Genomic DNA, 27,317 nt, shown 5'->3' on the forward strand with positions numbered 1-27,317 from the left:
CAGCGACTAATACATACTGCTTGCACTGGCCCCACAGCCTTCTCTCTGATGTCTTCCCACCTATGCGGAAACAGGAAGTTGCATTAGAGGGAAGGCTGTTGGGCCAACATGACCCAAATTGTGTGTATTAGTTGCTGCTCACTGCCGGTGAAAATCTGCTATTTAAAAGATATGTGGGAGAGGAGGATGTTTGAAAGACCATATGGAATGCAGGCAAGAGAGGGAGAGACCAAATCACTTGTGGGACAAGGCGGAGTTCTTCTGCCCACCCATCTTGGGCCCAGGCCCACCCAAAATTGGGTGTCTGGCTATGCCCCTGGGAGGAGGAAGTGGTCGGATGTGCAGCGATTGATGTCCTTCTCTTGCCGTGTGGGGGAGAGGAGAGGAGAGACCTGTGCTGGCTGAATGTGCTATGGGGATAAGAAGGGGGGCAGAGCAATATGTGTCATGGAGGGGGGGGGGGGACTAAGCAAACTGAGTGTGCTGTGGGATTTGGGGGGGCAAAGCAAGCTGAGTGTGTCATGCAAAGGGGGCAAAGCAAGGTGAGTGTGCCATGTGGATTGGTGGGAGAGTGGCAGATAAAGCTAAGAGTGTGCCATGGGGATGGTGGGGGAGGGCAGAGAAAGCTGACTGTGTAGTGGGGATGGGAGAGGGGTTGAAATACCTGGGAGTACTAAGGGGATGAGAAGGGAACAGAGAAATCTGAATGTGCCATTAGTGTAGGAGGAGATGTGGTTTAAAAGAATAGTGTTCTTTTTTTTTTTTTTTTGCTTGGCAGTCTTTCTGTAGAATTCCTCAATGTTTTTATGAGCTCCCTTGGGTAAGTTTCCTTGGAAAAAGACAGCATTCTTTCCTTTGCAAATAATATATTCAAATTAATTCCAATTTTTGTAGGCCTGGATCAGTCATATTTAAAAATAACTATTTGTATTGATAAGAATAAAAAATTAGGCTTTGTCACAAATATTAAAATTAAAGTCCCTCAACACAAAGTATTTTGGGTAAACATCTAGAATCTTTGCCACCGTAACTTTAGGTTCAAATGATCATTAGTAGACTGTTCAACCACGGTTCTGGGACTAATTTTGAACTCTCCACTGACTTCAGAAGTGAATCATCATTTTAAGAGTCTTTTTTTTTTTTTAAAGATTGAAACAACTTAAAATTATTTGGTTTGATTTTCACAAAGGACATTTTGCTTTAAGAACATAAGAATAGCCGTACTGGGTCAGACCAATAGTCCAACTAGCCCAGTATCCTGCTTCCAACAGTGGCCAGTCCAGGTCAGAAGTACCTGGCAAAATCCCAAATAGTAGCAACTTTCCATGCTACTGATCTCAGGGGAAGCAGTGGGTTCCTAATGTCTAGCTCAATAGCAGACTGTGAACTTTTCCTCCAGGAACTTGTCTAAACTTTTTTAAAACCCAGATACGCTAACCACTGTTACCACATCCTCTGGCAATGAGTTATAGAGGTTAACTGTTCATTCAGTGAAAAAATATTTCCTCCTATTTGTGTTAAAACTATTTCCATGTAACATCATTGAGTATCCCCTAGTCTTTGTACTTTTTCAAAGAATAAAAAATTGATTTACTTCTGCTCGTTCTATACCATTCAGGATTTTATTGACCTCTATAACATCCCCATTCAGCCTTCTCTTTTCCAAGCTAAAGAGCCCTAATCTCTTTAGCCTTTCTTCATATGAGAGGAGTTTGATCCCCTTTATCATTTTGCTTGCCCTTCTTGGAACCTTTTCTAATTCCACTATATCTTTTAAAATTTATTTTATTTATGCATTTGATACTTGTATCCCACATTATCTGGATATAAGTATCCAGGTCAGTGTGACTAGCATTCAATAAATTCAATACAATGAATTTTAAGAGATTAAAAAAGGTGAATTACAAAAGTACAAGATTAATTATACGATTAAGAAAATTAGCAATGCCGATAAATCAGTGGCATTATCATCTTATTATAAGAATTTATTGAAAAGGAAGATTCTCAGGAATTTACAAAAGGTTAGGTAATTATTGATGAGTCTTACTTCCCTTGGAATAGAGTTCCAACATTTTGTACATAAATGAGAAAATGTTTGAGTTAATACGGACTTGTACTTGATATTTTTGTAACTGGAGAAGTGAAGCATGAGGTATGGTGACCAGAACTGCGCACAATACTCAAGGTGAGGTCACACATGGAGCAATACAGAGGCTTTATAATAATCTTCATCTTATTTTCCATCCCTTTCCTAATAATTCCTAGCATCCTGTTGGCTTTTTTGGCCACCGCACACTGGGCAGAAGATTTCTGTTTACAATGATACCTGGATTTTTTTTTTCTTGGGTGCTGACTCCTAAGGTAAACCCTAGAATCAAGTAACTGTGATTTGGATTACTCTCCTAATGTACATCACTTTACATTTCTCCACATTAAATTTAATCTGGATGCCCAGTCTTCCAAATTTCCTGAGGTCTTCCTGTAAATTTTCAGAGTCCGAATGTGTTTTAACAAGTTTATTAGTACAATGTCTGATATTATCTCAGACTACTGTAAGTTTTGTATCTTGGAATTTTAGTTAAGTTGCAAAAATAATAAATAAAAAGACGTCAACTCTTGTAGAACATGAAAACTGAAGGAGCATCACCTTGGAGAGACAGGAAGTAATCCTGAAGCCAGGACCTGCCCACCAGGGGATGCAGTATTCTCTCGCACTGAGGATGTGTCTTCAGGAGCTTCTGCCCAGGAGGGAAGGGTTAGGACTGCTGTTGTAGTTGAAGATTCAATCATTAGGCATGTAGATAGCTGAGTGGTTGGTGGACGTGAGAATTGCTTGTTTACTTGACTATCTGCTGTGAAGATAGCAGACCTCACATGTCACCTAGATAAGATTTTATACAGTGCTGAGGAGGAGCCAGCTGTCTTGGTACATGTGGGTACCAATGACGTAGGAAAATGTGGGAGGGAGGTACTGGAAGCCAAATTTAGGATCTTAGGTAAAAAAAAAACTAAAATCTAGAACCTCCAGGGTAGCATTTTCATAAATGCTCCCTGTTCCACATGCAGGACCCAAAAAGCAGGTAGAGCTCCGAAGTCTCAATGCGTGGATGAAATAATGGTGCATGGAGAAGGGATTTAGATTTGTTAGGAACTGAGCAAAATCCTGGGGAAGGGGGAGCCTATTCTGAAAGGATGGACTACACCTTAACTGGGATGGAACCAGGCGGCTCTCACTAACATTTAAAAAGGAGATACAACAGCTTTTAGATCAGAATTGGGAGGGGGCAGGGGAAGCTGACAGTCGCTTAGGAGGGCATGGTTCAAAGTGAGATTATTATAACAGGACATTTAGGGAATCCCAAACGAGAGGTTTCAACAAAGATGAAAGAAAGCCAGGAGTGTTTACGTGTAGAACAGAGTAAAGGTTACAAATTATCCCTGTCACCCTCTAAGCAACTTGTAAATGCAAGGAAAAAACACACTTTGAAGTGTCTGTATACAAGTGTTAGAACCCAAAAAATAAGATATGAGAGTTAGAGTATATAGCACTAAATTAAGAGGTCTATATAATAGGTATCTGAGACCTAGTGGAAGGAGGAAAATCAATGGGACACTGTGTTACCAGGGTATAAATTATATTGCAATGATAGTGGATCAGATTGGGGGGTGGGTGGGGTGCGCTGTAGGTTAAAGAGGGAATTGAGTCAGTCAAAATAAAAAGCGTGAAATAGCAACGTGGAATCTTCGAGTGATATCACTGGGAGCAACCTTTTTCTTAAGTACCCATGTAAATGTCATTACTTTTCAGGGGAAGGAACTTATTTTTGGGAGTCTTTGTAGTTGGAAAATTTTATTAATGGTCATTAGAAATGATTGCTTTTAGATGTAGGAGTTAGATTGAATAAGAAATTCCATGTGTGAAGGGAAAGAATATGTACATAGGACCAGTGCTTTTTTTGTAGAAAAAAAGGTGCCGGTACTCATTGTGGGCGGGGTCACCACACATGGCACCGCCCCTATTATAGCCACACCCACATTAGTCACACCCCTTATACCAGCCATGGCGCATATAAACAGACATCATTGAAAATATTAAACTAGTATAGGAAAAAAATAATGTGATTTTTTTTCATTATAAATAATTTCTGTAAGCTGTTACAGCTCCAGTATACCCAGTGCAAAATAAGACAAATTCCAAACACTAAAATGAAAATAAAATGATTTTTTCTACCTTTGTTGTCTGGTGACTTTGTTTTTCTATCCATATTGGTCCCAGTCTCTGATTCTGCTGCTATCTGTTCTCTTAACTCCATTTCCAGGGCTTCCTTTCCATTTATTTCTTTACTTTCTTCCTTTCTTCTTCTTTTGTTGCCCTGCATCCATAAGTAAAAGCTGGGTCCTCCTCCATGGAATTGACTGGAGGAGGTATAACATGGATCCAGCTTTTGCCTATTTTCTCCATCCATGTGCAGTTTTTCTCCTCTTCCCTTTCCCTCATCTCCATCCATGTGCATCTTCTTTTTTCTTTCCTCCCCTCCATTCATGTCCAGCACTTCTCCTCTCTCCTCCCCTCTATCCATGTCCAGCATTTGTCATCTCTCTTCCCTCCTCTGTATCCATATAAAGCAATAATTCTCTCTCCCCTCTCCTCCATCCAAGTCAGCATTTCTCCTCTCTCCTAGCTAACTCCTCCATCCATCCATGTCCAGCAATTCTCCTCTATCTCCTGCTCTCCTCTCCATCCATTTCTAGCATTTCTCCTCTCTCCCCTCTCATCCATGTCCAGCAATTCTCTCTTCCCTGTCCTCCCCTCCCTGTCCAGCGATTCTCCTCTCTCCCCTCCATGTCCAGCAATTCTCTCTTTCCTGTCCTCCCCTCCCCATCCAGCGATTCTCCTCTCTCCCCTCCATGTCCAGCAATTCTCTTCCCTGCCCTCCCCTCCATGTCCAGCAATTCTCTCTTCCCTGTCCTCCCCTCCCTGTCCAGCGATTCTCTCCTCCATGTCCAGCAATTCTCTCTCCCCTGCCCTTCCCTCCCATCCCATGTCCAGCAATTCTCTCTCCCCTGCCCTTCCCTCCCATCCCATGTCCAGCAATTCTCTCTCCCTTGCCCTTCCCTCCCATGTCCAGCAATTCTCTCTTCCCTGCCCCTCCCATGTCCAGCAATTCTCTCTTCCCTGCCCTTCCCATGTCCAGCAATCCTCTCTCCCTTGCCCTTCCCTCCCATCCCATGTCCAGCAATTCTCTCTCCCCTGCCCTTTCCATGTCCAGCAATTCTCTCTCCCCTGCCCTTCCCATGTCCAGCAATTCTCTCTCCCCTGCCCTTCCCATGTCCAGTAATTCTCTCTCCCCTGCCCTTCCCTCCCATGTCCAGCAATTCTCTCTCCCCTGCCCTTCCCATGTCCAGCAATTCTCTCTCCCTTGCCTTTCCCTCCCATCCCATCCCATCCCATGTCCAGCAATTCTCTCTCCCCTGCCCTTCCCTCCCATCCCATGTCCAGCCATTCTCTCTCCCTTGCCCTTCCCTCCCATCCCATGTCCAGCCATTCTCTCTCCCCTGCCCTTCCCATGTCCAGCAATTCTCTCTCCCCTGTCCTTCCCTCCCATTATTTCCAGCGATTCTCTGCCTCTCCCCTGCCCTCCCATCGACGTGCAATTTTTCCGTCCCTCCCCTGCCCTCACCTCTCCCATATCCAGCGATTCTTCGTCCCCCAGCGTCCTCCTTCACTGCCTGCCAGCCAGCGTCGGATGCAGAAGTGAACGGTGCAGGCAGCGATTGGCTGGCAGCATCGTAGCTTCCCTCTGCAAGTCCCGCCTACAACTTCCTGTTTACGCATAGACGGGACTTGCAGAGGGAAGCTACGACGCTGCCAGCCAATCGCTGCTTGCACCGTTCGCTTCTGACTCCGACGCTGGCTGGCAGGCAGTGAAGGAGGACGCTGGGGGACGAAGAATCGCTGGATATGGGAGAGGTGAGGGCAGGGGAGGGACGGAAAAATCGCTGCACGTCGATGGGAGGGCAGGAGAGAGGCGGAGAATCGCTGGAAATAATGGGAGGGGAGGGGAGGAGGAGAAAAAGGTGCCGGTACGCCGTACCGTTGCGTACCGGCACAAAAAAAGCACTGCATAGGACTATACTACCCTCCTCCACCCAGAATGATCAGACAGATGAAGATGTGTTAACAGAATTTAGAAACGCTATCAAATTTGGTAACAGTATAATAATGGGTGATTTCAAATTACCTCTATATTGACTGGTTAAATGCCACATCAGGGAGTGCTAGGGAGGTGACTTTCATAGACATAATAAATGGGTGCTTCTTGGAGCAACTGATCCAGGAACAGACGAGAGGGAGCTATTTTAGATCTAGACCTTAGTGGAATATAGGACTTAGTACAAGAGGTAATGGTGTTGGGTCTGCTGGGAAACAGTGACCATAACATGATCAGATTTGACTTAATAACTGGAGTTTAGTCACTAAGAAAATCTAATGTAGCAGCATTTGATTTTCAAAAGGGTAACTATGATAAAATGAGGAAAATGTTTTTTTTTAAAGCTGAAAGGCTCAGCTACAAGGTTAGGACTTTAAATCCAGCATGGAAGTTGTTTAAAAATACCATTTTAGAAGCCCAGATCAGATGTATTCCACATATTAATAAAGGTGGAAAGAAGAGCAAACGACAGCAGCATGGTTAAAGGGAGAAGTGAAACGGGCTATTAGAGCTGAAAGAAAAAGATCTGAATGAAGACAACAAGAAGCAACATAAGCAATGGCAAGTTAGTTGCAGAGCATTGATAAAGAAGGCCAAAAGAGAATGTGAAGAGAAAATTGCCTTGGAAGCAAAAATTAATAGTAATAACTTTTAAAATTATATCAGAAGCAGAAAGTCTGTGAGGGAATCTGTGGAACCGTTAGATCATAAAGTAAGAAAAGGAGCATTCAGGGGAGGACAAGGCTATAGGGAAGAGACTGAATGAATTCTTTTCCTTGGTCTTTATGGAAGAAGATTTAAGAGGTCTACCTGTACCAGATATGATTTTCAAAGGTGACGATGCGGAGGAGCTGATAGAAATCTCGGTAAACCTGGAAAATGTACTGAGCCAAATCATCAAATTAAAGAATAGTAAATCACCTGGATCAGATGGTATACACCGCATGGTTACACTCCATGGTACTGAAAGAACAAACTCATTAGGTATTGGTGGTATTATTCTTATATGCAGACAGGTGGATGGACAGACAGACCCTCCAGAATAGGCAGTATACTTCATGTGAAACACACCTGAAAATGCCACCTAGACCACTAAAGTGTTCTCACCCTTTTGGGAAATTAATTTGTTCTTATTCTTCCGTTTTTTAATTGGAGATAACCCTTAGTTAGAGTCCCACATTTCTATGACTGATGATTGACTGCTTTAGGAGCATAGGGACTACAATGCATAACCAGAGGGGTTTCTAAGAATTCCCTAGTAAGATTTTTAAAAAGGTCCTCTCAGTGCACCCATCATACTGAACAATTCCCTTGTTTCTTGAAAACACTGTTACAGGTAAGCAGCATTACTTTGTTTTGATGTTTATCCCATTGGACTCCTTTTGTAAACAGGGTGTTATACTTGGAATATTAGTATGAAAGCATACTTTTTTTTTTCCCTTTGTGAGGGAAAGGTGTTTCGTTTTTTGTTTTTTTTGGGGGTTTGTCTGTTTGATTTTAATGAAGACAATTATGTTTCTTACTTTCCTCTAGATGGCAGTGTTACTTCAGAAAGCACTTACATCATCCTGACTGCTGCTGTACCTAGATTCGTTTCTTGGCTGGTTAGTATGAAACATACTTACATCTTCTCTAAACTGTTAATATATTTTAAATATTTCTTAAATTTGAGTGGTTTGTTTCACTAATTAAGTCTTGTCCTTTGATTTAAAAAATAAATATTGCCTTGCCAGATTACTTTTTATAGCATGTTACTAGTGTGAAGAGCCTTTAATAATGGATTATAAAGGGGAATGCATCTTTTATATGCTGCAGATAGGAAGCAGCATGTACTCCTTGCAACAAATAAGAGTCAATGCAGTGTTAAAGTTTGCATATACTTTTGATCACACCAATACCATGTTATGCATGCATACACATACTTGTAGGAAATGCATGAAAATTTGTTATCTTTTCCTGTTCCACTGTTGTCTACATTGCCTTCTGTCTTTGGGTTAGAGCAGAGCTTACCAAACTGTGGGTCGGGACGCCAAATGGAGTCACAAAACCCATGTTTGAGGTCCCGACCTGGGTGGGCTCCCCAAAGGTGCATCACTTCAAGCGAACTGACTTTAACAAAATGGGGGAATACCTGAGGAAGGAGCTGATGGGCTGCGAGAAACGCACAACATGTGGAAGGACAGTGGTCCAAGCTGAAAGAAGTAATAAACAGGGCCACAGACCTTTATGTAAGGAGAGTAAATAAAAGCAAGAGAAAAAGGAAACCAATATGGTTTTCAAAGCAAGTAGCTGAGAAAATAAAGGCTAAAGAGTTAGCGTTCCAGAAATACAAAAAAACTCTAGTAGAGGAACACGGGGAGGAATACCGGATGAAACTGAAAGAAGCCAAGAGAGAGGTACGTCTGGCGAAGGCGCAAGCGGAAGAACAAATGGCTAGAAATGTACGGAGGGGAGACAAAAACTTCTTCAGGTATATTAGTGAAAGGAGAAAGACTAAAAAGGGGATTGTGAGACTAAAAGATACAGCAAAACGCTATGTAGAAAATGATGAGGAAAAAGCCAATTTGCTAAATAGATACTTTTGTTCTGTTTTCACTGAAGAAAATCCTGGGGAAGGACCAAGAGGGACTGGCAAAAGTACACCTGAGAATGAAGTGGATAGAGCACCATTCACGGAAGAGAGTGTGTATGAACAACTTGGAAAGCTAAAGGTGAACAAAGCCATGGGGCCGGACGGGATCTACCCCAGAATACTGAGGGCGCTCAGAGAGGTTCTGGCGGGTCCTCTCAAAGATTTGTTTAATAAATCCTTGGAGACGGGAGAGGTTCCGAGGGATTGGAGAATGGCGGAGGTGGTCCCTCTTCACAAAAGTGGTGATAGGGAAGAAGCTGGAAACTACAGGCCGGTAAGTCTCACTTCGGTTATTGGAAAAGTAATGGAAGCCATGCTGAAGGAAAGGATAGTGAATTTCCTGGAAGCCAATAAGTTGCAAGATCCGAGACAACATGGTTTCACCAAAGGGAAATCGTGCCAAACGAATCTCATTGAATTCTTTGACTGGGTGACAGGAGAATTAAATCAAGGACGTGCTATGGACGTCATCTACTTAGATTTCAGCAAGGCTTTTGACACGGTTCCCCACAGGAGGCTCTTGAATAAACTAGAAGGGCTGAAGATAGGACCCGAAGTGGTGAACTGGATTAGGAACTGGTTGACGGGCAGACGCCAGAGGGTGGTGGTAAATGGAGTTCGCTTGGAGGAGGGAAAGGTGAGTAGTGGAGTGCCTCAGGGATCGGTGCTGGGGCCCATTCTGTTCAATATATTTGTGAGTGACATTGCCGAAGGGTTACAAGGTAAAGTTTGCCTTTTTGCGGATGACACCAAGATTTGCAACAGAGTGGACACCCCGGAGGGAGTGGAAAACATGAAAAAAGATCTGAAGAAGCTGGAAGAATGGTCTAACGTTTGGCAATTAAAATTCAATGCGAAGAAATGCAAAGTGATGCACTTAGGGAGTAGAAATCCAAGGGAGGCGTATGTGTTAGGTGGGGAGAGCCTGATAGACACGGACGGGGAGAGGGATCTTGGGGTGATAGTATCTGAGGGCCTGAAGGCGATGAAACAGTGCGACAAGACGGTGGCCGTAGCGAGAAGGTTGCTAGGCTGTATAGAGAGAGGTGTGACCAGCAGAAGAAAGGAGGTTTTAATGCCCCTGTATAAGACATTGGTGAGGCCCCACCTGGAGTATTGTGTTCAGTTTTGGAGGCCGTACCTTGCGAAGGATGTTAAAAAAATGGAAGCGGTACAAAGAAAAGCTACGAGGATGGTATGGGAGTTGCGTTCCAAGACTTATGAAGAGAGATTTGCTGACCTGAACATGTATACTCTGGAGGAAAGGAGGAACAGGGGTGATATGATACAGACGTTCAAATATTTGAAAGGTATTAATCCGCAAACGAATCTTTTCCGGAGATGGGAAGGCGGTAGAACGAGAGGACATGAAATGAGATTGAAGGGGGGCAGACTCAGGAAAAATGTCAGAAAGTATTTCTTCACGGAGAGGGTGGTGAACGCTTGGGGTGCCCTCCCGCGGGAGGTGGTGGACATGAAAACGGTAACGGAATTCAAACATGCGTGGGATAGGCATAAAGGAATCCTGTGCAGAAGGAATGGATCCACAGAAGCTTAGCTGAAATTGGGTGGCGGGGGGGAGGGGGGTGGGGGTGGGGGGGAAGAGGGGTTGGTGGTTGAGAGGCTAGGATAGGGGAGGGCAGACTTAAACGGGGACTGTGCCAGAGCCGGTGATGGGAGGCGGGACTGGTGGTTGGGAGGCAGGAAATACTGCTGGACAGACGTATATGGTCTGTGCCCTGAAAAAGACAGGTACAAATCAAGGTAAGGTATACACATATGAGTTTATCGTGGGCAGACTAGATGAACCATGCAGGTCTTTTTCTGCCGTCATCTACTATGTTACTATGTTACTATGTATTATTCTGCACCTCCAGAAGGTCACACAATTTTATTTGGCCACGATCTTGGTGTCACAGCCATAAAATATTGAGAAGTACTGGTTTAGAGTGTTACTTTTTCAAGTCATGTTTGTGAAATGTAGCCCAATTCCCTTTGGGCATAATTTTCATTGTGGGTTGCTTTCCTTGGGGGGGAAAATCACATAAAATGAACAGTTTCTCAATTGATGCCTGCACAAATGTTTCTGTATTCTTTGTTTCTTTTATTTGATGACTAGCATTCACTAGAGAATGCTTGCGTGCCACTTGCCTGCTTTTCATTAAAGCTCTTGCTTACCTTTAGTAGATGCATTGCTTGTAATGTGTTATTTCATAAAATATGTAATTTTGTTCCTTGCTTACAATTTTATGATAATGCAGGTTATAAATTAAATTTATTATTATTATTATTATAAGAGCAGGCCATTAAGGTGTACACCCCACCCACAACCTCATTGGGAGTTGGTCTCTCTCTTATTTTTTTTTCTTTGAGCTTTGCTAGATGTGAAAAAGAAGAAATTGCAAGTTTATGAATGCATGGGAATCTGTGTATACTTGTAAATATCTTTCCGGAAAGTTCTGGAACCAGCTTGATGCTGGTACGCTGATATCTAGTTTATTGATCTGCTATCATTGAAGAATACCTATTCCATGTCCAGTCTTGTTAGGTGCACCCATATAGAAACCGCAAAAACTTAAGGGTTGGAAACCCTGAATATTTTTGAAGCTCATTTGGTATTTGTTTGTCATTTTGTTTTGACCTGTTTTTTGTATTTTTTGGATTCATATCTTTTTCAGTTGTAGGTCAAAGCAAGTTACATTCAGGTATAGTTAGGTATATTCCGGTCCCTGGAGAGGGCTGTTGTCTAAGGTTGTACCTTAGGCAGTGGAGGGTTATATGACTTGTCCGAGGTCACAAAAAGCCGTGGAGGGGCATAATCGAACGCGAACGCCTATCTCCATGGGCATCTATGTCCGAAAACGGGTATGTGAAGAGGCAGGACAGACCGTATTTTCGAAAAAAATGGACGTTTTTCAGCTGGGCGTTTGTATTTTTTAGCGATAATGGAAACTAAAAACGCCAAGCTCAAAAACGTCCTAATCCAAGCCATTTGGTCGTGGGAGGGGCCACGATTCGTAGTACACTCGCCCCCCTGACATGCCAGGACACCAACTGGGCACCCTAGAGGTCAGTGCGGTGGACTTCAGACAACGCTCCCACATGCATGGCTCCCTTACCACGGGTGCTGAGCACCCAACCCCCTCCCCCAAAACCCACTACCCACAAATGTACAACACTACCATAGCTCTTAGGGGTGAAGGGGGCACCTACATGTGGGTACAGTGGGTTTTGGAGGCCTCCCATTTACCAGCACAAGTGTTACAGGTAAGGGGGATGGGCCTGGGTCCACCTGGCTGAAGCGCACTGTGGTACCCACTAAAAGTGCTCCAGGGACCTGCATACACACAGGCCTCTAGGACTTGTTGCTGCTATATAAGATTGGCACACCAGTTGACACCTGAAGACTAATCTCTCCGAAAACGTCCTTTATTGGAATAAGCACGCTTACTCACAGTTAACTGCAGATCAGAGGTTGTGCCCCACAGGCAACGAGTCTCCCTGGTACTGAGATTAGCAGTAGGTCAGAGCTGGCAGAATGCTGTACAATGCCCTCTTTCAGCAACATTCAAGGTAAGAACTAAGTTCTGTAACGTGGCTAACACGTGAAAGGGATCTAAAACTGTCTTACAAAAATGGCCACTACCTCATGGACTACCGGAAACAAAACAGGGCACACTCTGACCCAGTAAGCAGGGGGAAAAGCACCATGGGAGTAGAGCCTACCAACTACCAACATCGTGAGCATTTAACACAAGCTACTGGAATCACGGAGCCCAATACTCTACACCCACCACAATGCATTGCTGATGTGACTCTGCAGTGCGCATAACAGAAAAGGTGTCACACTCACCCGAGAGCCACATCAGAACCAGGGAAAGGCTGTCAGAGGATAGAACACATTCTGCTGTCACGGAGGTGGGTATGGCATTTGAGGCTGGCATACAGGCTGGAAAAAAAGTTTTTAAAGTAGGGTTTTTTTGGTGGGAGGGGGTTAGTGACCACTGGGGGAGTCTGGGGAGGTCATCCCCGATTCCCTCCAGTGGTCATCTGGTCAGTTGGGGCACTTTTTTGGGACTTGTTCGTGAAAAAAAAGGGTCCACAAAAAGTGACCCAAAATCGCGGTAAAAACGCCTTTTTTTTCAATTATCAGCTAAAGACGCCCATCTCCTCGGCCGATAACCACGCCCCAGTTCCGCCTTCACCATGCCTCCGACATGCCCCCGTCACCTTTACCCGTTTCCGAGACGGAGTGCAGTTGGAAACGCCCAAAATCGGCTTTCGATTATACCGATTTCGGCGCCCACGGGAGAAAGACGCCCATCTCCTGATTTGGGTCGCAATATAGGCGTTTTTCTCTTTCTATTATAAGCAGGATAGTGGGATTTGAACCATTAGATTGTAGGATAGTACTTGTCATAGTACAAGTTTCATTATGTTGGTAATTGAATTTCATAGTTCATGCTTAGCAAATACGTTTTTACTAGTTGAGATGTTAGACATTCATCGTGATCCCAACAATGTAATGCATTTTAGTGTAGTCTTTTTATTAAAGCCTAGAACAAAGGAGCCTGTCAGTACTTTAATATAAAATTTATTTTACACTTTCTCTTGCAAGAGCTATTTCAATTTTGATATAATTTTGAATCAAATTTTGTTTTGCAGGTTGAAGATGATGAAGTGAAGCGGTCTGAAAAAGCTTTGCAGACTATGAAGGTGATTATTGATCATTACTAAGCCTTCTATCCGTGGTGTTCATAAATTGGATGGTTTTTTTTGAGGGTTTAAAATATCAAAATTTATGTGTCTGGGTACCTTTATTGGTGGAATCAAAATCTAAGTTGAATCACTTTGCAGTTGATAGCGTACAAAAAGCACAAAAACCTAGTGGAATATACAAGATAAACCTTGGGAGATGATAGAGTACTAAGAGAAGTACTGTAGTGATATTTTTCAGGTGTTTAAACACTTTTAAAAAATTGCATTGGGGTGTTTATCAGCGTTTTTTGATTAAACCTAAAACTAGAAGCCTTACTTATTAACTGTAAACTGAAAATAACTGCTGATCAAAGGTAAATAAATATTCTGGCAAAATAGATGGATTTTCTAGTTGGTAGCCTTTATTTCTGTTTCACAAAGTGGTTGAAGTGGAGGCTTTTGTAATCTTAAGAGAATCTGAAGGAATTGAAATATGAATTAGTTCATATAAGATAAACTGACAGAAAAATTATTCCCTTGAGTTGGAACCTTACGTTTGAGTATTAAGAACTTAAATTGTTTACACTGGGAAGAGAATTATAGTGATGGTGGGAGCTGTTTTGATTGAGGAGGACCCCGCAGTAGCCCAGAGTTGGAAGAGGAGAAGTGGTGCTTGGCCAGCCTAGAAACCAAATGGTTTTTGTGCTGTGTTGTCATCTAAACATGCCAAAGTGCTCATTTAAAATTTTTAGGGAATTGTAGCAAATATAGGCATATGATCTAAGGAGTTCTCCATTTTGGAGCTCCTTCAGAGCCACTGTGAAGGATGACTAAGCTATCGTGTGAATTTAAGTAATAAGTTGATTTCGTAGAGATGTAAATACTGTTTTATAAAATGGGCAACAGCAAGGTGAAAATAAAAGAACAGAGGGAGTCTATGATGTTTCAAAATTGGAGGACTGGATAGCATTGCCATTATTGATGGTAGTCAAGTGTCTGGGATGATTTGGTCCTCCTCTAGGAATCATAGTCCCGTTCCTGAAACTGAGCATAAGAAAAGCCATACCAAGTTGACACCAAGGTTCATTAAGCTTGTCGAGCCAGACTTGCGTCACAAGTACCCGGCAGATCCCAAAAAAAGTGGATATTTTTCTCATAGCTCATTTTCAAAATGAGCAATATGTCTCAGAAGTCTATCTGGTTAATATTTTTTTAAAGCACTTTTCCTGCAGGAACTTGTCCAAACTTCTCTTTTACCCTACTGGTCTTAGATGTCTTGACCATATCCTTGAGAACAGATTCTGTAGTTTCATTATGTACTGCTTTGGAAAAAAAAACTTTTTAAGATTTATTTCGGACCTCCTGGTCATTAATTTGATCTTTCATCTAGATACCCAATTGCCTAGTCTCACAATATCCATCTGTAAATCCTCACAGTCTTCTGCCTTTTTAACAATTTTGAATAATTTTGTGTCATCTCCATATTTAATTTCCTCACTCATCACTCCTATCTCCAGATCACTTCTGAGTGTTACCCAGCACAGTTCGCAATACAGACCTTTGGGGCTCTCTACTACTGACTCCATTCCTTACCTTCCAACTAGACCAGTTCAGACAAGTGGAATATGCCCCCCCAGCTTAGCTCCAAAGGTGTAGGCTTCACCCTATGCTGTGTAGTAAGTCTCTTGACAGAAAAGTGATGGTACATAAGTACATAAGTACATAAGTAGTGCCATACTGGGAAAGACCAAAGGTCCATCTAGCCCAGCATCCTGTCACCGACAGTGGCCAATCCAGGTCAAGGGCACCTGGCACGCTCCCCAAACGTAAAAACATTCCAGACGTTATACCTAAAAATGCGGAATTTTTCCAAGTCCATTTAATAGCGGTCTATGGACTTGTCCTTTAGGAATCTATCTAACCCCTTTTTAAACTCCGTCAAGCTAACCGCCCGTACCACGTTCTCCGGCAACGAATTCCAGAGTCTAATTACACGTTGGGTGAAGAAAAATTTTCTCCGATTCGTTTTAAATTTACCACACTGTAGCTTCAACTCATGCCCTCTAGTCCTAGTATTTTTGGATAGCGTGAACAGTCGCTTCACATCCACCCGATCCATTCCACTCATTATTTTATACACTTCTATCATATCTCCCCTCAGCCGTCTCTTCTCCAAGCTGAAAAGCCCTAGCCTTCTCAGCCTCTCTTCATAGGAAAGTCGTCCCATCCCCACTATCATTTTCGTCGCCCTTCGCTGTACCTTTTCCAATTCTACTATATCTTTTTTGAGATACGGAGACCAGTACTGAACACAATACTCCAGGTGCGGTCGCACCATGGAGCGATACAACGGCATTATAACATCCGCACACCTGGACTCCATACCCTTCCTAATAACACCCAACATTCTATTCGCTTTCCTAGCCGCAGCAGCACACTGAGCAGAAGGTTTCAGCGTATCATCGACGACGACACCCAGATCCCTTTCTTGATCCGTAACTCCTAACGCGGAACCTTGCAAGACGTAGCTATAATTCGGGTTCCTCTTACCCACATGCATCACTTTGCACTTGTCAACATTGAACTTCATCTGCCACTTGCACGCCCATTCTCCCAGTCTCGCAAGGTCCTCCTGTAATCGTTCACATTCCTCCTGCGACTTGACGACCCTGAATAATTTTGTGTCATCGGCGAATTTAATTACCTCACTAGTTATTCCCATCTCTAGGTCATTTATAAATACATTAAAAAGCAACGGACCCAGCACAGACCCCTGCGGGACCCCACTAACTACCCTCCTCCACTGAGAATACTGGCCACGCAATCCTACTCTCTGCTTCCTATCTTTCAACCAGTTCTTAATCCATAATAATACCCTACCTCCGATTCCATGACTCTGCAATTTCTTCAGGAGTCTTTCGTGCGGCACTTTGTCAAACGCCTTCTGAAAATCCAGATATACAATATCAACCGGCTCCCCATTGTCCACATGTTTGCTTACCCCCTCAAAAAAATGCATTAGATTGGTGAGGCAAGACTTCCCTTCACTAAATCCGTGCTGACTTTGTCTCATCAGTCCATGTTTTTGTATATGCTCTGCAATTTTATTCTTAATAATAGCCTCCACCATCTTGCCCGGCACCGACGTCAGACTCACCGTGGTCTCAGTGATCAGTCAACGAAATCATTTTGTATGAGTAGATAAGATACAACTCATACCTAATGTATTGAGACGTCTTTCTGTTTAATTTTTTAGGGGAAGTCCTTGACACAGCCTAGCAGACGAAACATGCATGTCGGACAGTTTTGAGCCCCCAGTCTGACTATCTATTAAGATGTGTCTAAAGCTTTAATATATCATCAAAATGATTGCTTAAGAGCTCATGAAGAATTTGGTGCTAAATGAATTGCCATAAAAATAATTCATTGGCAAATGAGCACTACTGAGGCAAAAAATTGAATTAAATTGTAAAAGTTGGAAAATATTGTGGAGATAAGTGTATAAGAAATAATTACATCTAGGACCTAGTAAACATTGGGTAAAAAGCCAGGAAAGGGGGGTGGGGAAGTTGTAGGATGTTCACTTTAAAAGATAAACATGGGATGGAGATGCGGAATGATCAGGCCTTTAGTACAATGTTTCAGGAGTTTTTTCTCTAATATATATACTAACAGAGGCCACATTGGAGAGTGATATCAACCTAGTATCCTTGAGGAGTTGATTAGGACAGGGAGTTCCTTAATGTGTTCATAATAGAAGAGGAGGTGGGCTGGGCTGTATAGCACAGCCCTCAGTACAAGGCACCAGGCCATGACAGATATTGAGGGGACCTTTGTAGGATATTGAAGGAGGTAGTGGGTAAGCCCATTACTGCAAAGTTAAATATGGTTATAACTACTTGGATACTGGCATCCACACTACAGGTGGCCCAAATCTTAGTGATGCCCGAGCCAGATAAAGACCCGAGGGCCCAGTGTACTATAGGCTGATGTCTTCACTGAATTATGAAGCCAAGCTCTTGGCCAAGGACCTTGCTAATAGATTGACTCAAGTGATTCCACATCTGATAGCAGATTCACCAGTGGACTTGGTTTGATAACTGCCATGCAGTCAAAAACATCTGGAAAATTTGAACCTCTTTGGAGGTAGGCTCAGGATTGAGAGAAGCTTTCTCATTAGCTTTGATGTGGAGAAGGCCTTTGACTGAGGGGATTCGACCTCTGTTTAGTGTGCTGAGGAGTTATGGCATGGATGAGAGATTTAGTGATGCGATTAGAGCCCTATATAAGGAAGCTAATGTGGTAGTAAGGGTGAATGGGGTGACTTGAGAGCAAATAGTTATTCAAAGAAATACCTGGCAGGGATGCCTCTTGTCTCCCTTAACAATTGTGTTCACTCTGGATCCCCTTCTAAGAGAAATTATAGCTAACACATATATTAAAGATATACAAATCGGAAGACAGGAATTTAAGATAGTTGTCGTTGCAGATGATTTATTTCTCCATGTTACTGAGCCTTCGGCCTTCCTCCCAGCTTTAATAGAGAGTTTTAGGGAGTATTGAGACTTTTCAGGTTTCAAGTTAAATTTGTCCAAATTTGAGGCATTACCCACAGATGATCTGGTGGGATGGGTAGGTGAGTTCTCTTTAAAGTGGCTTCTTCAGGTATTTAGGTATAGAATTGCTCTCTGATACTCATCATCTTTATAAGATCAGTATGAATAAGTTGATAATAATGACAAGATTGCAGTTGACTAGTTGGTCACCCCTTCTCTCTTTAAGTGGTAGGTTTTAGTCTGTTCTTCATGATCTTCTGTCCCAGATGGTTGTATGTTATGCAACATATCCCTATACATTTACTTTATAAGGACTGGGTAATTCAACATAAAGGAATATTTCTTTTCCCAGCATGTCTGTTATTTCCTACAAGTTGAGGCTGAAAAGGTTCCTAGGAATTTGAGGTCCAGTGTTTTGGGAGTGAATGGCAACCTTTAGCCCTATGCTGAACTACTACAACAACATACAACCACTGAAAAGGATAACCACTTTGCATACATACAGCTGTCACACTGCCTAAATTCCTTAGATGGGCAAAGCCGATAGTTTAGAGGTTTTTTGAGGAGGACTTTCCTCACAGTTTGTTAGATTCAGAGGTGCATCAGGCTTGATATAAATATAATCTACACAGAGATTACAGTGATTTAATAAAATGATGGAGAGATGACCCCAGACACCCCTTAACTTCCTCTGTTGTTCAAACATTGATGAACAAGATTCCAACTCAAGCGCATAGTGCATGCCTGTGCAAATGTCAGTTTAGGATTCTTCATCAAGCATACTTCTGTTAAATTTAGGCACACAAGGCAGGCTTTGTTCTTATCTCTGTATGCCCCAAATGTATAACAAAGGAAAATACATTATTGCATGCTTTCTGGGGTTGTAGCACAACAATAAAAAAAAAAATACTGCTCATAGTAACGTGAAAATGTTTTTACCCCCTCCCTCCTGATGTCCCTTATTGCATGTATGTCACACTGAATGGTTTCTGATCTTCAAACAAAGGGTAATATGAGGCAAAAGGAGCCTGAATTTTTCTAAGTTATTACTTCATTTATTTAAGGAACAAAGTTACCCAAGACACACATCACTCGTGAAAATGTTTTTGCCCACTAAACTTAATAACTTGTTGCACCACCTTTAGCAGCAATAATTATATCTAAACCCTTCCTATAATTTGATATCAGTCTTTTATATCACTGTTGAGGAATCTTAATTGACTCTTCATTATGGCGTGGTTTAATTCAGACACATTTGTAGGCTTTTGTGCATGAATTGCTCATTTCAGGTCATGCCATATCATCTCTCTATTGTGTTCAAGTCAGGACTTTGATTAGGCTAGTCCAAGGCTTTAATTGTGTTTCTCCTCACCCATTAAGATGTATACTTGCTTTTGTGTCGTGGATCATCATCTTGCTGCATAACCCAGTTACACTTCAGCTTCAGCTCATGGATAGATGACCAGATATTTTCCTTAGGAATTTTCTGATACAAATGCAGAATTCATGGTTCCTTCAATAATGTCAAGTCTTCCAGATCCTGAGGCAACAAAACTTCCCCATACTATCACACTACCACCACTGTGTGCTTATTGTGGAATGCTGTATTTGCTTTATGCCAGGCATAATGGGGACCTATGTTGTCCAAAGAGTTCCAATTTGACTTGTCTGTCCATAGAACGTTATCTCAAAAGGCTTAGGAATTATCCAGGTGTGTTTTTGCAAATGTGAAATAAGGTTTGATATTACAATTTTTTTTTACAATTACAATAAAACTTATATTACACTACAAACCATATTCTGGATCAGTATGGATCGGATTGCAATATATAAAAAAGAGACTAGGCCAACCCTAGGAAATAACAATATTTAAAATCTCATAGACTAATCTGGCTAAAAACAACAAATAACGTCTTCCTAAACAAGTGACCACTATGCTGTAACAAAAAAAAAAAAAAACCTCCAATATCAGCTCATTTATAGGAAAAAAAAGTGTGTGATTTGAGCTATTAAAGAATTAAGTAGAGTTTTGGTACTGAAACCTTGTCTAAATCCAGAATGGGTTTATAAAAGCGACAATGCTGATGTAAATAGTCTTGCAACTGTCTGGTGACTAGGTTTTCCAATATTTTTGCAAATAACGGAATGTTTGCTATAGGACAATAGTTATTTGCTTGGGTTGGATCTAAGCCAGGGGCCTTTACATAGTAGATGACAACAACGGCAGAAAAAGACCTGCACGGTCCATCCAGTCTGCCCAACAAGATAACTCATATGTGCTACTTTTTGTGTATACCCTACTTTGATTTGTACCTGTGCTCTTCAGGGCACAGACCATATAAGTCTGCCCATCGCTATCCCCGCCTCCCAACCACCGGCTCTGGCACAGACCGTATAAGTCTGCCCAGCACTATCCCCACCTCCCAACCACCAGCCCCGCCTCTCTTTATTAATTAACACCTCCCACCACCGGCTCTGCCACCCGATCTCAACTAAGCTCCTGAGGATCCATTCCTTCTGCACAGGATTCCTTTATGCTTATCCCACGCATGTTTGAATTCCGTTACCGTTTTCATTTCCACCACCTCCCGCGGGAGGGCATTCCAAGCACCCATTACTCTCTCTCTCTGTGAAAAAATACTTCCTGACATTTTTCTTGAGTCTGCCCCCCTTCAATCTCATTTCATGTCCTCTCGTTCTACCGCCTTCGCATCTTCGCATCGCCTTCACATTACCCAGACTTGATGGACACTGACCTGCTGATAGGTGGGCAACAATCATGGTGTAAAGCCAGACCTTGAACAGTGGGAAGGCAGTTGTTAGTATAGTCCTTAGGCAGCTATCTAACCTGCAGCAAGATTTAGAAAACCTGTTAAACAGGACCAAATACTCCTCCATGCTTGGTATGGCAAATTGTGACTAGATAATGGTGTTGCCAAAACTTGAGCATCCAAGCATATCTTCTCAGGCAGCTCTTCAGGAACTAAAGTTATTTGTTAAACAATATACTGATCTTGTCTTGAAAAACTTTGTCAAAATCATTTACTATAGGTGCTCTTGACCGATGTCCATTCTGGCTTTATAAATGAATTTACAATTTGGAACAACTGCTTAGTATTAGAAGCCACTGAATCAATTAACAAATTGTAATAAGCATGTTTAGCCTGAGAATTTATAATTTCCTACCGCTTTTCTCCAGACTGTATTTATTACAGAATCCTGGGTTTTGGTCCATTGATGAGCTACGCAGCAGCATTGTTGTTTAATTACTGGAAGACTGGAATCAAACCAGGGGGCATTAACCCTAGAAGAGCAAGCTCTTTTTTTTGTTTTTTTGTTTAAGAGGTGCTATTTAACTTTTGGATGCCCATGTATCCAGTTTTGGCCCACTTACTTTCTTAGTGTGGAGTCGTATACACTGACCTTAGCTGAGGCTAGAGAGGCCTGCAGTTCTTTGGATATTCTTCTGTGATGTTTTGCGCTTTCTTGGGTGTGTTGTTGCTGCACCCTTTTGGAGTAATTTTGGTAGGCCAGCTACTCCTGGCAAGATTCACCACTGTTTCTTGTGTTCTCTGTTTGAAGATAATGGCTCTCAAAGTGGTTCGATGGAGTCCCAGAGCTTTATAGAGATGGCTTTGTAACCTTTTTCAGACTTACGTATTTCAACAACCTTTTTTCTCATCTCTTCGGGAATTTCCTTCGATCATGGCATAACATTCTTATAGAACAAAGCAGACCAGAGGGAAACAACAACACAAACCAGCTGTTGAACAGTAATTGTAGTATGCAGAACAACGAGATGAAGCCAAGGATTGGAGGAAGCAGATTTTGGATTCGATGCAACCCATGTTTCGGCAAATGCCTGCATCAGGGGTCAGAAAGTCATTACAGCAATGCAAAGCTTCCTGTTTCAGTTCCACACAGTGACAGTATTATAATGTCAAATAAATAGATTCATGTGCCCTATAGTTCAAGCAAGCATGGCTTCACTTGTTTCACCTACAGGGCACACAAATGTGTTTGTTTGACATAGCATTCTTGTAAAAAAATTTGTGATTGACTACTTCACACTTTTATGGTAAGTTTCAGTAAATAGTGAAGTTTAGAGTTAACAGGGCGGACTGAAATAATGCCTGGCTCTTTTCAATCAGCTTAATCTAATTATCAATCAGATTTGGTCAGTTGATTAACAAAGGGGGCAGTTACTTTTTCATGTGGGTGATATTGGCGTTGGATAACTTTGTTCCTTAAATAAAAGAAATAATAATTTAAAATCTGTGTTATGTATTCACTCAGGTTCCTTTTAATATTATACTTTGTTCAAAGATCTGGGTTTCTTTCCCGTTATAAGCTATAAAATTATACTGCTTTGTCACCTTCTTATCACCCATCTATCTCTCCCTGTTTCTCACTTAACTCACCCTACCCTCTTCCTGTGAGACTGTCATTGGAATGCTTTTGTGTTTTACTTATATATTCTGATATTTGTTGACATTTGCTCATTTCTGATCTGAAGAAGGGTCATCCTTATGAAAAAATGTATTTAGTCCAATAAAAATGTATCATCTTATTTTCTTTTCTGCTTTTTTTATTTCTGTTTATTATGTTTAAAGATCAGAAATCTTTCAGTGTGGAGGAGGAGTAGCCTAGTGATTATTGCAGTCCGCTCAGAACCTGGGTAACTGGGTTCAGTTCCCACTGCAGCTCCTTTTGACTCTGGGCAAGTCACTTAACCCTCCATTGCACCAGGTAGAACGCTCAAATTGTGAGCCCATTAGGGACAGAAAAAGTACCAGCATATAATAATTGTAATATATGCAATAATAGGGAAAATCAGAAGGGAGCATAAATACTTTTTCTGGAATTCTGTTACAAGAGGCAAATTATGTGGCATTTGCTCTGGCTCTGATTTACAGTTTAGTAATTCACCCTTTTCTGGTAATTTGTGCATTTATTCAGTGTGAATTCGATGGTAGCCAAGAATATGTTACGCATAGGTCACAAAACAACAGCTTTGTGTTAAATTAGTGTTTTGGAATACCAAGATATGAGATATAAAGTTACTGCTAGCAACAAGAGTTTAATTTGTTGATATGAGGAAAAGAATCCTTTATAGAATAAAATGTGATCATAGCATTAACTGACAGACTACACATCTAAACTGTGTTTAATTCTTAGGGTGAAGAATCCTTCCTTGGCACTTTCCTTACAGGTGGAGATGATGCATATATATATTCAAGCAATGTGCAGACCAGACCCGATGAAGGTGAGTGTTATGCATTTTTAAAGTGAAAATACAACATTGAAAAGTTGTTATAATGTTCATTTGTTGGAAAAATCATTTTTATTTTCAGAGCCGACTATTATTTAAGTGCATGTCTTCTTGCACAATTCTCATTTAGTTCTGTGCACTAGGCCACTTAGCTTTATGACATCAAAATGAAATGGTCCCAAATATTTAATGACGAGGTCCAGTTAATTATGACTCTATATTGATAATGTGAACCCAATAATGCCACTAGAAATAAAATGTTGTTGTTTACTTTGTTTCATAAAATAGTATAGAAAAGTAGGGTTCCTAGAGAGCTAAGTCCTTTAAAAATGTTGAGATAACTTGAGCATTAGCTCAACAGATTCGTTTTTAGTTTTTGCATTTATTTGGATTTTGCTCACATCTTTCCTGTAGTAGCTCAAGGTGAGTTACATTCAGGAACACTGTGTATTTCTCTGTCCCCTGTGGGCTCACAATCTAAGTTCGTACCTGAGGCAATGGAGGGTTAAGTGACTTGCCAAAGATCACAAGGAGCAGCAGTGGGATTTGAACTGGCCACCTCACCTCTGGATGTCAAAACGAGTGCTGTAACCACTAGGCCACGTCTCCACTCCACTAGAAGAATAAAAGAAAGTTGTTGCCTTAATGATATATTTGCCATCTAAGTCTTACTGTGGAGAGCACAGAGTTTAGTACTCAAAAGTATTAAGGATTCTTTTAGGTTGCGGATGCTTTTTAAGTATTTTCATTCAGCTGTGTGGGTATTGAGGATTGGAGCGGCAGAAATGTAATATAATATGCACTCTTGAGGAAGCAGGGATAATTGGTCAGGTTTATAATTGGTTTTGTGAATTGCTTACCAAGCACTCATACAGAGTTAAGATGGCTGGTTGTTTCTCAGAGCAATGGAGTAACCCTTGTGTATTCTACAGGATTCACCATTGTCACCTGCTTGTTTAATGTTTTTCTGCATTCTTTGGGATTAATACGTCAGGAGCATGGGTTTTTTTTGCCTTTCATTTATGTAGATGATATCAACCTTCTGATTCCATTTAATCAGAGACTTCCGTCATTAAAAATGCTATTAGTATGGTGGAAGATTAGATGCACACAAATTGAAACTGAACACCGAGAAAACTAAATTTTTATATCTTAATTATTTTCCTGATCCCAACCTGTCCTCCATTATTATTGATCAATCAGAATTTAAGCTTGCATTGGTTATAAGAATATTGTGAATTTATTTAGATAGTGCTTTATAACATCAGGTTAATTTCTTCATTAAGAAAACCTTTATAGATTGAGAAAACTTTGCTCTCTCCATAAATTCTTTGAGAAGGATCAATTTCACTTGTTGGTGCAAGCTTTATTGTTAGGTCAACTAGAATATTGTAATATAATCTGTTTAGGATGCCCTAAATATTTGTTGGAAAAACTTCAGTCTTTTCAAAACATGGCAGTAAGACTTATTTTTTCATTATAAAGGCATCCACAGAGCTACCTTAAAGAGCATACTACAGAACAGGGAGGGCAGGGCCCAGGCAAGATACCACCAACATATGTCTTCATAACCTAAATGTAAGACGCACCATTCAGGTTGGCCAAGCTTTTCTTGGAATCCTATAGAAACTAAATCTGGAACCCAGTCAGGCCTGGTTATGCTGCACTTTGGAAGGCAGAACTTTAACTTGGGGGACCCAGGCATGAGTGAAACTGTTTTTGCTGCCTTTTGAGAGAGACAATCTAGTGTATGCTTTGGCCCTGCAGAAGCAGGCCATGGGAAAAAATTCTTGATTCCAAGGATCAACTTTTGTTTTATTTTTCCCCTCCTGTGAAAGGAGCAGGTCACACACCTGTTCCCTGCACATTAATAAATTATTTTGCTTCAAATTTAACCCACTTCGTGGCTGTTTTTATCCAGGCTCCAGGTCCACCTTCATTTACAGGACTATAGTCTTGAATCCTTATGAATAGACTCTCAATTATAGGTAACTAATTAACACCTCTCATTGGGGGGTCTCCTGGTATATACCTATTTCCAATGAAAGACAGCGCTAACATTCCCCTCTTCTTCTTTTTCTGGAAACAAAGGTTTATTGTTGTTGAATATGCATTCATACTGGATTGGGGTACAGATCTGCTTTATGCCTCCCTCCCTCCCTCCCTCCCTCTACCCCTCCATCCGACCGATCTCCAGGACAGATGAGAAAGTGAAACAGGACATGTCATAGGTGGTTGGTATACCTATGAAGACCAAAAAAGCAGTATAGTTTTCTGTATTTTCTTTTTGGCCATGAAATCACAATGGTGGTTCCATTTCTGGCATGGATGTTGAATGCCAGTTAGTATATTCCCCTCTGATAAGAAATGTAGGATTGTCTGATTGTTTCTTGAAAGGTCTCCGCCAGGAAGTATATGGTTTCAAATTTTAAAAAATTGTTGCTCTGGTGCAATGTTCTCTGAGTACATTGGTAGAGTACCTATGGTACAGACATTTTGGTCTTTCTGAGGTTAGAGAGCAGCTGTCTATGTTGTTATCATTGGATTATGTCACCCACTAGAGAGTCTGATTTATCCAGCTGTTTATGGAGAATCCTTATTGAATTTTCACAGCTTCACTTTGTGCTTGGAGTTTTTAAAATTGGGGCCAAAAAAAAAAAAGTGAACAGTATCTTCTATTGAAATAGGCACAAAAATGTTATTAAATAAGAAATATATATAATGCAACATGACAGTGTTTGGCACAGAACTGCCTGCATCAGGGGTATCCATCATAAAAGTCTGGGTACTTGAGAAGAAAGCCAGCTAGTTTTCCATAGGATGTGAAAAAAATCAGCCTAAGATCGCTGATAAATGCTCCATATAGGGAACAGAATAACTTGTTCCAGCCCATTTGCTCCAGCCTGCTCTGGTCCACCTGTTCCAGCTGTTCTGGCTCGCCTGATCCAGCGTGTTCCTGCTTGTTCTAGCTCGGCTGCTCAGCTCTGCTCCAGCTTGTTCCGGACCATCCACTCCAGCTTGTTCCAATCCGCCTGATCCGGCTTGTTCCAGCCCATTTGCTCCAGCCTGTTCCAACTCCCCCCAGTCCGTCTGTTCCAGCCCATTTGCTCCAGCCTGCTCCAGTCCGCCTGTTCCAACTCACCCCAGTCCGTCTGTTCCAGCCTGTTCCGGTCCTGCTGCTCCGCTCTCTTCTGCTTATGATTACTCCAGTCCATCTTTTCCAGCTTGTCCCGGTCCTGCTGCTCTGCTCTTCTCTGCTCCAGCTTATTCCAGTCCATCTGCCCCAGCTTGTTCCAATCCAACTGCCCCAGCTTGTTCCAGTCTGCCTGATCCAGCTCGTTCCAGTCCGTCTGTCTGTTCCAGCTTGTTCCTATCCTGCTCCTCCCAGCTCGTTCCAGTCCGTCTGTTTCAGCTTGCTCCAGCTTGTTCCAGTCCTGCTGCTCCGCTTGTTCCACTCTGCCTGATCCAGCTCGTTCCAGTCTGTCTGTTCCAGCTTGCTCCAGTCCTCCTGCTCCGCTCTCTTCTGCTCCAAATTATTCCAACTTCCTCCAGTCCTGCTGCTGAGCTCTCCACTGCTCTCATCTGTTCCAGCCCGTTCCAGTCCGTCTGTCTGTTCCAGCTTGTTCCAATCCTGCTCCTCCCAGCATGTTCCAGCCCATCTACTCCAGCTTGTTCCAGTCCTGCTGCTCCGCTTGTTCCAATCCGCCTGTTCCAGCTTGTTCCAGTCCTGCTGCTCCGCTTGTTCCAATCCGCCTGATCCAGCTCGTTCCAGTCTGTCTGTTCCAGCTTGCTCCAGGCCTGCTGCTCTGCTCTTTTCTGCTCCAAATTATTCCAGCTTCCTCCAGTCCTGCTGCTGAGCTCTCCACTGCTCTCATCTGTTCCTGCCTGCCTGCTAGCCCATCAACCAACCTGCCTGCTAGTCAGCCCATCAACTTGCCTGCTTGTCA

The 27,317-nt window shown here is 42.0% G+C and overlaps 1 protein-coding gene across 1 annotated transcript in view; it reads left to right on the forward strand.

Annotated features, from left to right (window-relative positions):
* C2H20orf194 (chromosome 2 C20orf194 homolog) overlaps positions 1 to 27,317 on the forward strand; it is a 441,211-nt gene that overhangs the window by 254,117 nt on the left and 159,777 nt on the right. Inside the window, exons 18-20 of the mRNA XM_030190991.1 lie at positions 7,746 to 7,816; positions 13,510 to 13,560; positions 23,277 to 23,364. Coding sequence (XP_030046851.1) covers positions 7,746 to 7,816; positions 13,510 to 13,560; positions 23,277 to 23,364 — 210 coding nt within the window. The remainder of the gene's footprint in view (positions 1 to 7,745; positions 7,817 to 13,509; positions 13,561 to 23,276; positions 23,365 to 27,317) is intronic.

Source organism: Microcaecilia unicolor, chromosome 2, assembly GCF_901765095.1.
Source record: "Microcaecilia unicolor chromosome 2, aMicUni1.1, whole genome shotgun sequence".
NCBI classification, from domain to species: domain Eukaryota; kingdom Metazoa; phylum Chordata; class Amphibia; order Gymnophiona; family Siphonopidae; genus Microcaecilia; species Microcaecilia unicolor.